Source organism: Narcine bancroftii, chromosome 6 (assembly GCF_036971445.1).
Source record: "Narcine bancroftii isolate sNarBan1 chromosome 6, sNarBan1.hap1, whole genome shotgun sequence".
Taxonomy (NCBI): domain Eukaryota; kingdom Metazoa; phylum Chordata; class Chondrichthyes; order Torpediniformes; family Narcinidae; genus Narcine; species Narcine bancroftii.
Window position 1 is genome coordinate 73,471,376 of NC_091474.1, and position 14,237 is coordinate 73,485,612.

At 44.9% G+C, this 14,237-nt stretch overlaps 1 protein-coding gene across 2 annotated transcripts in view; it reads left to right on the top strand.

Annotated features, from left to right (window-relative positions):
- Nucleotides 1-14,237, top strand: part of zswim8 (zinc finger, SWIM-type containing 8) — a 118,875-nt gene that overhangs the window by 101,044 nt on the left and 3,594 nt on the right. For both annotated transcript variants that reach the window (XM_069885359.1, XM_069885358.1), the window contains exons 21-25: nt 1,684-1,907; nt 3,746-4,243; nt 5,476-5,653; nt 9,844-10,017; nt 12,319-12,441. In XM_069885359.1, coding sequence (XP_069741460.1) covers nt 1,684-1,907; nt 3,746-4,243; nt 5,476-5,653; nt 9,844-10,017; nt 12,319-12,441 — 1,197 coding nt within the window. The remainder of the gene's footprint in view (nt 1-1,683; nt 1,908-3,745; nt 4,244-5,475; nt 5,654-9,843; nt 10,018-12,318; nt 12,442-14,237) is intronic.

Below are 14,237 nucleotides of genomic sequence, written 5' to 3' on the forward strand. Positions count from 1 at the left end.
ACATCAGTAATATGGACACTGCGAGACTGGCTGAGATCGCCCAGCATTTCTGTGCTTTTATTTACATCAACAGCGTCTGCAGACATTCATGCTTCACTGTGTGTTTACTGTGTGTGACCTCAAGCTCTGAGCACTCTGCAGGGTATAATGGACCAATGAGTCTTGGTTAAACACATTGTCATTATTGATCATTGCACATGTGCTGTATGCACAGCAACAGGACCTTTGTCCAAATCAAATGAGACCTCTGCTGCCTGCACATGACCCATACCCCTCCATTGTCTGCAGACTCGTGTGCCCATCTAGATGCCTCTTACACGCCACTATTCAATCTGCTTCCACCATTAACCCTTGGCAGTCCATCCCAGGCACCCACCACTCTGTGTTAAACTAGACTTGCCCTGCACATCCCCCTCTTGCCTTCAACATACCGGGGGTGTAACTTAGATGGCACGGACTCGTAGGCTGAAATGGCTTGTTACTTGACATTTTTTTTTAGAAATGCATGACCTCTGTGATATTTTTACCCTGGGCAAAATATTCTATCCGTCGATCTGATCTACGCCTCTCATATTTTTGCAAACTTCTATCAGCTCTCCCCTCAGTCTCCGCTGCAAAGAAAACAACTCAAGTTTGCCAGCTTCTCACAATAGCTCCAACCTTGTAATCAAGGCAGCATCCTGTAAATTGCTTCTGTGCACTTTCCAAAGCCTCCACATCCTTCCTGTAATGGGGAGACCAGAACTCCACACAGTATTCCAAATGCTGTCTAACTAAAGGTTTTTTTTGTCTCACTGCAATGTGACTCTTATTTTAAAAATCAATGTCCCACCCAATGAATCCAAGCATACCATGCACCTCTTTTCCTATCCTCTCTAATGGTGCGGTTACTTTCAAAGAGCTGTGAACCCGGGCCCCCAGATCCCTCCATACATCAATGCTTTCAAGAGTCTTGCCAGTAAGTGTTGCAGCTTACAAGAGCTGTGTGCATGAAACCCACGGCTCAGTGTGGCTCCAGCCAACTCTCTGTGCCTCTGCAGTTCAGTGGCAACAGTTGCCCTGCAACAACACCCACTTCCCACCATCCTTTGACTACCCACTTTAGAAATGGAGATGTTAATAGACCATAGAACACTACAGCACAGCACAGGCCCTTCGGCCCTCAATGTTGTGCAGATCTATATATTCCTAACCAAAAAAAAACCAAACCCTCCCTACTTCATAAACTTTTTCTTTCATCCACGTGCCTGTCTAAGAGTCTCTAAAATGTCCCTATTGTATCAACCTCCGGACTGAGAAGCAATTGTCCTCCACTAATCTCTGGCTTCTTTCCAGCCATGGTCGAATCCAGTTCATTACTTCACTATGAATTCCAAGTGACTGAAGGACCCATGTGGGACCTTGTCAAAGGCCTTACTAAAGTCCACGTAGACAACATCCACAGCCTTTTCTTTGTCAACTTTCCTGGTAACCTCCTTGAAAAACTCTGTTTAAACATGACCTACCATGCACAAAGCCACGTTGACTATCCAAATAATTGTCCATCCAATCTCTTGGAATACCTTCCAATAATTATCTACTACTGATGTCAGGCTCACTTCTTCAACAAACATAGCAGTGGGAGAAATATTCCATCTTTCTGGAGTAACGATAACTGTTCCAAGTCTCTTTTTAAATGGACAGGTCAAGCCATGGAGATTGGGAGTGCGGCACTGAATATCTTGGTTGAATGTTGGGACGGCCATTTAACTCCGCCAGAAGTGGCCTCCCTAGCAGATCGTGCATCGCGTGCCAGGGATCCCAACATGGTGCGGGCTGCAGCAGAGCTGGCATTAAGTTGTCTACCCCATGCCCATGCTCTGAACCCCAATGAAATCCAAAGAGCATTGGTTCAATGCAAGGAGCAAGTATGTATTAACTATCAACATGAACTTGTTACATTTCAGTGAATTACACTGACACAATGCAGACGTGGTTGCCCCTGGGTTTGTCTGTTGCTCACTTTGGTCTGGAAAGCCACCCAGTGACCTGCACTGGTCTGCTGATTCCCCTGGAGACGTGCTGTCAGCTGGCTGCTGCCACTTGGTAGCTGTCCTGAGGGATCACTGTGTTGTGATGAACTTTGACTGAGGAGTTAGTTAAATCCTTGACGAGGTCAAGGTTCCCTTTTTTGTCACCTAATAATACATTTAGAATGTAACATAAATTATGTTCTTTAACTTTTGTAAGGCAGAGTCACCATGAACCCGCTGTTCCTAATATTAGGAGAAGCTAAAGAGAGTCCTTTCAGAATCACTGAGTGTCCGTGGAGCCACACAGACTCCTGTTTGATCCATCGGCCGTCCAAGTTCCAGAATCAAACCTCCAATCAGGAATCCTTCAGTGCCCAAGGCCCTTCTTGCCCTCAGCAGTCTCTTGAATCACAGCTCCAGCACCTGGTCCCTAGCAGCCCCTGCAGGCCCCCGACCAGAAGTTGCCCACACAGCCTGTGTGGCGGCTGTAGTCACCTTCCCTGCAGGGTCATCTCCTCAATGGGGGGTGTTCTCGTTTCTGGTGACCTGCACTGGTCCGCTAATTCCCCAGAGCCTGGAACCCCTCATGGCTGGTGCTGAACATGAGCATCGCCATCTTGGGAACCAAGTCGTATTTGCAAAAAAAAAAAAAATCGAGAATTCCTCTTGTATCCCAATTAGCATACCTTCTATAAACACTGGTATTAGAAAGCGTCATGAACCTCACTACTGTGGGAATTTACATATTAATGTCTCCAACACAAATAACTGAGGGACCTTAACAAACCAGTGCGCGTTGAGCTTTCATAGTTCCCTACACCCTTGTGCATCTTGCCTTTCCTCCATGTTCCTCAGCCCCTCTGTCTCTCCCACTCCCCTATTCATTCCTTTCCTCTTCGCACATTCCGCTTTCAAGTTCTTCCTAATTCTAAGTGAATTTCTGAGGTTAAAGGCAAAAAATAACCTCCAGTATTTTATATGCATTTTCCCCTGTTCCTGAGTGGCACTTGTGTGTCACCAGGAGAGGACAGTGCTCCTTTGGGTGTAGTAACGTAATGGCGATGGAGGTTGAAAGATTATCCACGTGTCCTTTCACAGCTGGAGTGAGGGGCGAACTTTCAACAGGCCCTTTACCCAACTGGTCCTTGGTGACCAAGTTGACAATCTGGACTCGTCTCATGTGCCTGCATTTGGTCCTCTTAGCCACTCATCCATCTACATGTCCCCACTTCCATAGCTTCCTCTCGCAACACAGCAGACCACCCTCAGGGTGTAAAAAGTTGCTTCTCAGGACCCTTGTATCTCTAGTTCTAGTTCTAGAATCACCTCTCCTGGGGAAAGGACTGTGAGCACTCACTGTATCCACGGTCTTTATGAATTATAAACCTCTATAAGGTAGTCCCTCAGACTGCCTCATTCCAGGGAGTAAAGACCCAGCCCCTCTACCCTCTCCCTATAGCTTAACCCCTTTAGTCCTGGGGAATCTCATCAGTACCCAGTTATTGAAATCCTTCCTATGACAAAGAAAGGTATGTGTGAGAGTGGTTGTGTGTTTGTGCGTGTGCGTGTGTTTACATACATGTACGCATGAGCTAGTGTGAGCCACTTGTCTGCATGAATGTTTATCTGTTCCCATCTGTGAGAAACCCGTGTGCATGCACCACATTGTGTACTTTCCCACGTGGGCATCTATTGCCATTGGTTCTAACCTGCTGTTCTTGCTGTCTCCACAGGACAACACCATGCTGGAGAAGGCGTGCATGGCAGTGGAGGAGGCTGCCAAAGGCGGAGGTGTCTACCCGGAGGTGCTGTTTGAGGTGGCCCACCAGTGGTACTGGCTGTATGAGCAGACGGCAGGCGGGTCTCAGCAGCAGCGGGAAATGTCTTCCATTGGAGGCCGTGGCCCCCATGAGGTGGTTCGGGGCGCGGTGGAGCACTCGACGTTGACCGACGGCCCTGCCACCGTCACTATGGCTGCCACGGTGACAGCAACCGCCGTGGTGCCCGTCATCACCGTGGGATCCACCATGTACCAGCAGCACACCATCGCTGGAACTGCCATCGCACATCCCCATGCTCCGGTCTTCCCCTCCAGCCCAGCCATGACTCATCCCTACACCACCATTCAAACCCACATTCCACCTGTCTGCAACGCCGCCTACCTTGGACATCCCATCCAGCACGTCCCACGGCCCACCATCTTTCCTGTCGCTGGAGCAGCGTACCCACAGGTACACTCTAGCAGTACCAGCCATCCCACGGAGTTGGGCAAACTTGTGTAAACACTTTGATGTAACTTGCTGATGTGCAGTAGTTAGACACCAGGACCAGATTTTAATGTGAACGCACATGTTGGAAGTGCAGAATTACCAAAGATGCACCTCTGCCAACTTTTCCAAAATTCTGCAAATACTCAGCAGATCACGGTTAGTGTAGAGGTTTGCGCAACGCTGTTACAGCGCCAGCGATTGGGACTGGGGTTCGAAATCTACGCTGTCTGTAAGGAGTTTGTACACCCTCTTCATGTCTGCATTGGAGCTCCGGTTTCCTCCCTCTGTTCAAAAACATAAAGGAGTTGTAGGTTAACTGGGTGTAATTGGGGCAGCACGGGGTCATGGGCTGAAATGGCCTGTTACCGTGCTGTATGTCTAAATTTTTAAAAAATTTAAAATCAGGGAGCATATTAAGGAAACCAAGGCACAGAAGGTTAGTGAAGGAACGTGGTGGTGAAATGGTTGCAGGGACATATTCTGATGCTCATCAACAACCTCAACCATACTTCTCACTTCAGACGCTGACTGGCTGTGTATTTCTGGTCCTTTCTGCTCTGATGTAGAAAGGTGCTTTCCCATGGTGGGAGAGTCCAGAATGAGAGGGCATAGCTTCAAGATCGAAGGGCATCTGCTTAGGACAGAGTTGTGGAGGAACTTCTAGGTGGTGAATCTGGAATTTGTTGCCATAGGTGGTTGTGGAGCTCGGGTCATTTTGTGTATTTAAGGCAGAGATTGATAAGTTCTTGATTAGCCAGGGCATCAAAGGTTATGGGGAGAAGGCTGGGCTGAGTGGAAAAATGGGTTTAGTTTTAAATGGTGGGGTAGACTCGATGGGCTGAATGGCCTATTTCTTCAGGTCATGTTTCTGAAATCTTTTGCAATGTTAATTACAGCCTGTTGCATGTGTCTCATTCTCCTGCTTTTATAATCCTGCAACTTTCCAATACTTAACACACATTTATCCAGTTCTTGCTTGCAAGTTACTTTTGGGTGGTACATTCTAGTTTGTAAAAAATATCTGCATTAAAATATTTAAAAAAATACTCCAGCTCATTTCTGATTCTTTTTGCCAATCATCCTTAACGCTGTGTCCTCTACTATTATCGCTCCTGCCTGCGATTATTCTGTATGTTACAGTGAAGCCAAGACATTGCAGTTGGACCTGTGTTTATTGTGTGTTCTGTGTTTAGGCAATGCATCCAGCATTTATTGGAGCTCAGTACCCTTACACTGTTGCAAGCACAACGCACCCGGGCATGGCAGCTCCACCCGTGACCTTTGCCGGGGTACCTGTGCCACCAATGACCCCGATGGCAGTGCACCCCTACCAGTCGGACCCGAATCTGCCTCTTACCTCGACTGTGGCAGGTATGCACGATATTGGCGGTGGGCATCTGTGGTGGGGGTTAGCCGGCCTCTGTACTTGGTACCACAAAGGTGGTCTTCCCAGCTATGAGCCTAAGTGGGGGAATTCCTCGAGCTACACAGCACAGGAATAGGCTGCTTGGCCCAATTTATCCATGCTGGTCTTCTGCCTGTGTTTGGTCCATAACCCTCTAAACCTTATAACCCGTGTGCAGATTCTTCCACTCTGAATCACAGATCACTTAATTATCAAACACTTAATGTGCACAAGGCCTTTCAGCCCATGCAGTATAGAAATGTCCGCCTTGGCCTACCAAGTCCATGATGGCTGTGAAGCACTCATTTATAGGGTATGCACTGCTTAACGTCCACGATACGTTCTGTGAAATTGAGCGTGATGCGAACACCATATTATATACTTAGCAAAGTTACATGGGATACTGTAGTGTTCCTGTAAACTTTTTATTTGTTAGTAGGGATAAGTGTGGGGACCGACACGGGGCTGTGGGGAGAGAACAAGGCTGTGGAATCAGTGTGGGTATACAGTATATAATTTCCTATAACTAGCGATTGCTTTTTCTAAATTGCTGCAGACTTGCTCTTGGTAACTGAATAATTATGGGTCCACTGACATGTTGTTGCCTGAATGGATGTTAAGCAGTGCATTCCTATATATGCATTCCATTTCTTTCCTCCCATTTTGCTATCAACTCCCGCAAATTCTATGATCCACATACATACTTGGGACAATTTTCAGTGGCAGATTAATCCAAAACCTGTCAAAGTTAGAAAGAGTTTTGCAGCTGATGGGAAGATTTAAAAGAAAGTTTGTACATTCTCCTTGAGTCTGCGTGGGTTTTTTCCTGGGTGCCCCCACCCTTCAAAACATACGGGGGAGGGGTTGTCGGACAGTTGGGTGTAATTGGGTGGTTTGGGCTCGTGGGCCAAAATGGCCTGTTACCTTGCTGTATGATTTTTAAAAAAAAGACCCAAAAGACTGGCCTCCAAGGAAGTGAGTTCCAGACGTCATTCACCTCCTGCCCACCTGTTGCATTAAATAACACGGTCCCTTGCTTTTAATTAGGTTTCTGAAAGATTTGTCTCTGTACCATCCTTTGTCCCTCCCTGGTTCACCAATCCCCAGTGGTCCCTGTCCAACCCCTCCCACCCAGTCCTCAAGACCTATCTCCCCTCTGCAATGATATTACTCCACCTGCTGAGATTGTCTTTATCTCGAGATTCCAGAGTCTGCAGTTTCTCATGCTCCATTGAAAAATTTTCTGCAATGACAGGGGCTGTGATATCGCGGTCCAATGACGAGTTCAAAGCCTGCAACAGACGCTGGGCAATTTGAATTAATTTCATTAAATAAATCTGCCAATGCCTGACAAGCCTTTCAACATTCAGTACCATATTCCCTCCTGCCCTGTCACCACTTCATTACATTCCCTTTGTGTCTAAAATCTCCATGAGTATATGGGATGATCTATAACTATAATTTGCAGGCAGCACAGTGAGGGAAGTTGTTAAGTGCAACGCGGTTACAGCGCTAGTGACACAGGTTCGAATCCTGTGCTGTCTGTAAGGAGTTTTATGTTTTCTCTCCGTGTCTGCGTGGGATTCCTCCGGGTGCTCTGGTTTCCTCCCGTGTATTGGCAGTTGTCGGGTAATTGGGCGGCATGGGCCATCTAAATTTATAACCACAGACAAGAATGCAAGGAAACGGGACCAGGAGGCCCCTCAACCCTAATCATAACTGATTCATGCTGGACTCAGGTCCACTTCTGTGCTTGTTCCCCACAGCCAATTCCAAGGTCTTTTGAATATTTAAATGACCAGTCTCACATTCTGTATTGATGTCCCCTTGTCCGTAACTCTCTCTCTCGGGAAAACATTTTAATATTTGCCTTGTCACCCCACTTGTGATGTTGTATGTTTAAATAAGATTGTTCCTTATACTTACAAACCCCAAGGAATACAGACCCAAACTATCTCTCCTCTTTAGATTACGCTCAATGGTTGAGGGACTGAATGGTGGTGTGTTTGCTGCTGTCCTCTACTGCTTACCTCTGTGGCTTTCAAACTTTTTATGCCCATTCACATACCACCTGAAGTACTCCCTCTGCCAGAGGGGCTCTGTGATTAATAAGGGATTGCATAAGGTGGTATGTGAGTGGGAAGGCTGAGAACCACTCCAATTGTTACTGAAATATTTTGCTTGAGAAAAATTGTCATTGGTCCATTTCCTTTGGAGTTATGAAACCGTGCACATAACGAGTCAATGAGGTACGATTAAAACAGTGGTTTTCAACCTTTTTCTTTTCACCCACACATTACCTTAATTAATCCCTTACTAATCACAGAGCACATATGGCTTAAGGTATGTGAGTGGAAAGAAAAAGTTTGAGAACCACTGTTCGAACTGGATGGGAGTGAAGCCCAACTGCTAGACTTCCATTTGGGGACAATGGGTGATTCCACATGTGCCACCACTTGTTTACCTTCAACTCAGGACCAACCAGGGGTTGGGTGAAAAAGCCTACCTTGGCTGTGGTACTGGCATTTGGTGTACAAATTAATTAAAAGTTATAGAAAGGTGGTTTTGGAGATATCAGTAAAGCTCTTGCTCCAAGCTCAATCTGTGACAACTGCTCCCCCTGTTGATTGAAGACTGAAAGGTCCACAGTGCAAGTAGAATCGACTGTCTTGTAAACGGCCCATGTGAATTGCACAATTCAGAAATATTTCAAAGGCTTTCCCTCTGATCATCATCTTAAATGGCTAAAATATTTTAACCTTCCAATTAGCCATCATAGACCTATAGAACATTACATCATAGGAACTAGTCATTCAGAACTTCTAGTCTGTGTTGAACTATTATTCTGTCAAACTGCACTCAGTCCATACCTCTCCCATCCAAGTATTTGTCCAAATGTTAAAATTGACCCTGCAATCACCACTTAAGCTGGGAACTTGTTCCACACTCCCTGTGTGAAGAAGTTCTCCTTTCCTCCTTAACCCATGTGCGCTGGTTTGTATCTCACCTACCCTCAGTGGAAAAAGCTCAGTTTCATTTACTCTATCTCCCTCATAATTTTAAATACCTCTATAAACCTCCCCTCATTCTTCTGCACTCCAGGGAATAAAATCCTAACCTGTTGAATCTTTCTCTGTGACTCAGTTCTTGTCTGGTCAACATCCTAGTAAGTCTTCTCTGCATTTTTTAAATTTCTTTCCTGTGGTTAGGTGTCCAAAACTACACACAATATTCCAAATTTGACCTCTCCATCAAAGTGAACATAATCAGCATCTGAAAGAATTGGATCAACGGCATAAATTCTAGTGTTCTTATCATTGTGTAGGGTGTGCGGACAAGATTACATATTGAGGTTGGACTTTAATTGTCGGATCGAGGAGTGCGATTAAAGAAGCAATGATTGTTTTCACATTTGGCTGATTGGTTAATGGTTATTAACCGGTTGATGGTAGTCCCATCCAGCCAGAGGTTAACCAGATTGGTGAACAGCCAATGCTCAGCTCATTTGTCCCCAAGAGTTCCAATTCCTCCCTCACCCACCCCTGTCATTCAGTCTGGAGACTAAACCTGTCAAAAGTTTTGGATACTTGGTTCAAAGAGTTATTGAGCAAAACTACGGGGCGTGAAAGCAATACACCCACGCGTATGAATCCGGATGCCCTGAGAGACTTCATCCTCCAAATCATGTTTGAATAAAGGGATGTGTCTATGCAGCACAGTCAGCGTTTACTTGCCTTTGAGAAGGTGGTGGTGAGCAGACTTGTTGAATTATTGCTAGGGGGTGGGTGTGTTTAACATTGATCTAACCAGTCACATTACTTGGTGAATGCAGGGGTTAATGCTGGGTTTTTCTCCTCGTCTCCCCTCCCCTTTCTCTTTCCACCCACTCCTCTCTTCACTCCCCCTTTCTCACTCTGTCCCTTCCTCCTCTCTTCCCCGTCCCTCTCTCCCTGGCCTCCTCCTTTCTCCCTCATCCCCATGCTCCACTCCCTGCCTCTCCCCCTTTCTGCGCTCTTCTTCCTCTCTTGCTCCCACTCCTCTCCCCGCGCTCCCCTCCTCCTCTCTTCCCAATTCCCCACTCCCCTCCTCTCTCCCTGCACACTCCCTTCCCCTGTGCTTCCCTTCCTCTCTCCCCCCTCCCCCTCCACAAACACAGTTGCCAGTGTACAGGCTGGAACGGCTTTCCAAGCCGTTCAAGGCACATCCATGCCGAGCCTCACGACCCAAGGACCTTCCATGGTGGCGTCGACGTTCCCTGCGGAGGATGAGCAGCACTCACAGCCAGTCAGTCCCCAGGGACTGCACTACTTGCATTCGGCTTACAGAGTGGGTGAGTGGTGGTCTCGGGCTTGTCCATCGTGCCCTGGGTGTATCAGAGTGGATTCCTAATAGAGGAAATACAGCAGCCAGTGTGTGGAGGATTAAATGGGGATTGATGAAGAATGGAGCGTGATTTTGGTTGGATTCTTCATCTCCCACTGATGCTGCTCGACCCTCTGTGTAGTGTTAATGGAAAGGATCCCTTTAGTCTACTGAATCCTCTCCAACAATCTTATTTACATGTCTCATTTGCATTAATCCTATTTTATTCTGCCCACATTCCAAGCAACTGTCCTCAGATTTGTAAATTAACCCTACCGGCTTGCGTCTGGGAGGAAACTGTAGCATCGGGGAGAAATCCACATGGTTGCAGAGCATGTAATCTGCCTCTCAGGCTGAGATTGAACCCTGGTTACTGATGCTCTGAGCCAGCAGCTGTGCGAGCCACAAGAGACATGGCAGTGAGATCTTTGAGGTGGAGCTAGATAGATGCGTGGAGAGACTGCAGAGTGGAGGGAGTTTGAAACAAGATGCCATCAGACGCGGTAAATGTGGGCTCACATTGGATAGATACATGGATGGGAGTGGTCTGGAGGATTATGGAATGGGTGTAGGTCAGTGAGACTCACTAGAAGGCCACAGACTAGAAGGGCTGAATGGCCTGTTTTCTGTGCTGGCCTGGAGACTTATGCACCTTTATTTTCCTTAAAAGCATTAATCATTATCGTTTCCATAACTTCCCTACTTATTTTCCTAACTTTACAAAGATTAATATCCTTCTCCTTAGTAAATACTGATGAAAATAAACTGTTCAAAATCTCCCCCATCTCTTTTGGCTCCAAGCATAGCCATCCACTCTCATCCTCTAGGGCACACATGTCAAACTCAGGCCCGCAAGATCATATCAAATATGTATTAGAGCTGGCCCGCTGGCCGCCGCGCCAGTATAGCGCATGCACAGCGAATACTACAAATCCCAGAATGCTTTGCAAATGCGTTGGCGCCAGCCCGCTAATCGCCCCCACCTCCTCTCTTTACTTTCATTAACATCTGTGACCTGTCGCCCAACTCACATGTAATAAACCCCTTACGAAAAATGGCCAAACGAAAGACAGAAAACAGGACCTTTCAAGACAGGTGGGAGGCAGACTATATGTTCATCATTTTAAAAGACAAACCTGTTTGTCATTGAAGCAAGTTGTTATTTTTTGACTTGTTGGCTTGTGAAAAAAAAACATTTAAAAGGAGCTTAAAGGCTATAGAGAAATATTATTTATTGAATATTTTATTTCTCATTTGTTAATGCTTCTCCTGGAAAGAGTTTAACCAAAACTATTATTAAACATTTATTTTAATAAGAAAAAGTTTAACATTACATTTGTTGAAAGAAGAGAAAACATGCAGATGTTGTTGAAAATTTTCAATAAATATTTAGTTTGGCCCACGACTTAGTCCAAGTTCTTAATTTTGGCCCTCTGTGAATTTGAGTTTGACACCCCTGCTCTAGGGGATCAATTTTATCCCTCGCTATCCTTTTGTTTCTAATATATCTGAAGAAACACTTTGGATTTATTTTCACCTTTCTTGACAACACAACCTTCTATCTCCTCTTAGCCTTTCTAATTTCCTTCTTAAGATTCTTTTTACATTCTTTAATACCTCATTTACTTCATGCTGTCTAGACTTTTGTACACCCTCTATTTCAAATAACGCTTGAAAACCAAGGCTCCCTAAATTTTTTAACCATTCCTTTCATACTAACAGGAACAGTCTCTGTACCCTTAAAATTTCACCTTTGAATGCCCCCCATTTTCCTTCTACATCCTTCCCATAAAACAATTCATCACAGTCCACATCTTCCAAATCCATTCTCATCACAAAAGTAGCCTTTCTCCAATCCAATCAAAAATCCAAACCAAGTGCAAACCTAATTATTTTGAAACCAATAGCATTGTAATCACTGCACCCAAGGTGCTCTCCAACACACACCTCCATCACCTTCTCTAGTTGGTACCTCAATATATTGATGTAGAAAACTATCCTACACACATTTAACAAACTCTAAACCATCCAGCCCATTTACAGTATGGGCATCCTAGTCAATGTGTGAAAAGTCAAAATCTCCCTCAATCACAACCTGGTGCTTATTATAAATATCTACTATTTCCTCACAAATTTGTTCCTCCAATTCCCTCTCCACATTGGGTGGTCTATAATACACCCCCCCCCCCAATAAGTGTTACCATTTCTTTCTTTGTTTTGTGTGATGCCCCTCGGTGAGTGGTTCCTCAAACCTGGTTGTTCTTCACAGGAATGTTGGCATTGGAAATGCTTGGAAGGAGAGCCCACAACGATCACCCGAACAATTACTTCTCTCGGAGCCCACCTTACACGGAGGATGTCAAGTGGCTTTTAGGATTAGCAACAAGGCTGGGTAAGAATCTATGAACCAGATCTGATTAATTGCACTGATCATTAGGCAAGTTTAAATTATAGATCTAGCTAAAAAGTTTTGAGATTCACTGCACAACGGTATAAAATTGGAATTTGTCCATTGGAGGTAGTGAAAAGAATGGTTGGTTAAACTGTTTTTGTACTGGTGTATGATGAGGAATGAAGGTCGAATTCCTTCCTTCCATACGGCAGGATGTGGAATGTAACCACTGAGAGGCTATGCAATGGTTTTCAAACTTTCCCCCGGCTCCACTCACATACCATCTGAAGTAATCTCTATTCCCTAAGTGCTCTGTGATTTAGTAAAGGATTGCTTCAGGTGGTATATTTGTGAATGGGGACCAAAGGTTGAGAATCACTGCTCTAGACCCAATTGTTAATGAAATATTTTGCTTGAGAAAAACTATAATTGGCCCATTTCCTTTGGAGTTATAGAACCGTCATGAGTCAATTGGGTACAATTAAAAGTTGCTTTCAAACGTTTTCTTTCCACTCACATATACCTATGGCATGGATGAGTGGAAAGAAAACATTTGAAAATCACTGTACGTGAAGCAATGATTTGGTGGCAGATCCCCCACTTGCATGTATTCTATCCCTCCCGCTGTACAGGAACGTTGCCAACACATTATAGGGCCCATCCCATCCTGGTCATCCTTCAATAGGGCAAAGATATAGAAGCATGAATTTCCAGTTCAAAGACAGTTTCATCCCTGCTCTAAATGTACTTCTCATTGCACTGTTTAACTGCACTTTACTCCATATCCTGCACTTTGTCTTTGTAACACTGTACTTACTGTAATATTGCAGCCTGCTCTTTTATTATTGCACTAGCTTCTGTAGTTAAGTCTGGGTTGAATTGGCTGAAGAGCATGCAGGTTACTTAACATGAAACAAAATAAATTTCTTCTGTTAAATTAGTTTTGTGCTTATCTCTGCCCATTCCCTATGCATCAATATGTTGAAAAGTCGAGCAATTTTGCATTAAATAGCCTTTTTCCAGTCTCCTTAAGGATGTCCCTGTGAGCTTTCCAGCCTGTCAAGTCTTCCAGCTTGTAAAGTCATCCCTCTCGTGAATACTAACTAAACGTTTTATGAAGAGTTTAGACCAGTGGTTCTCAACCTTTTTCTTTCCATTCACATACCACCTTAAGTATTCCCTAGCCATCAGTACTCTGTGATTAGTAAGGGATTGCTTAAGGTGATATAACCATATTACAATTACAGTACAGAAACAGGCCATGTTGGCCCTTCTCGTCCACACCAATTTAAGTGAACTCCACTAGTTCCACCTACCTACTCCCTGCCCATAACGCTCTAACTCCTCACATCCACTCTCAAATTAAATGACAAAATCGACCCTGCTGCAACCACCTCTTCTGGAAGGTCATTCCACTCAGCCACCACTCTGAGTGAAGAAGCTTCCTCTCATATTACTTCTAAAGTTTTTCCCCCTAACCCTTAACTTATGACCCCTCGTTCCAATCCCTCCTGAGTATTTCCCTCCAGGGAAAGAGGCTATTCACATCTACTCTATCTATTCCCCATATAATTTTATATACCTCTATCAAATCCCCCCTCAACCTTATACATTCCAATTCTAGATATTGCAATCCAGGCAACATTTTAATTTGGAGACCAGAACTGCACACAATATTCCAAACTTGGCCTCACCAATGCCTTGAACAGTCTCAACATCACCTCCTAGCTACTATATTCCGTGCTTTGATTTATAAAGGCCAGCATACCAAAAGCCTTCTTCACCACCTAATGAGA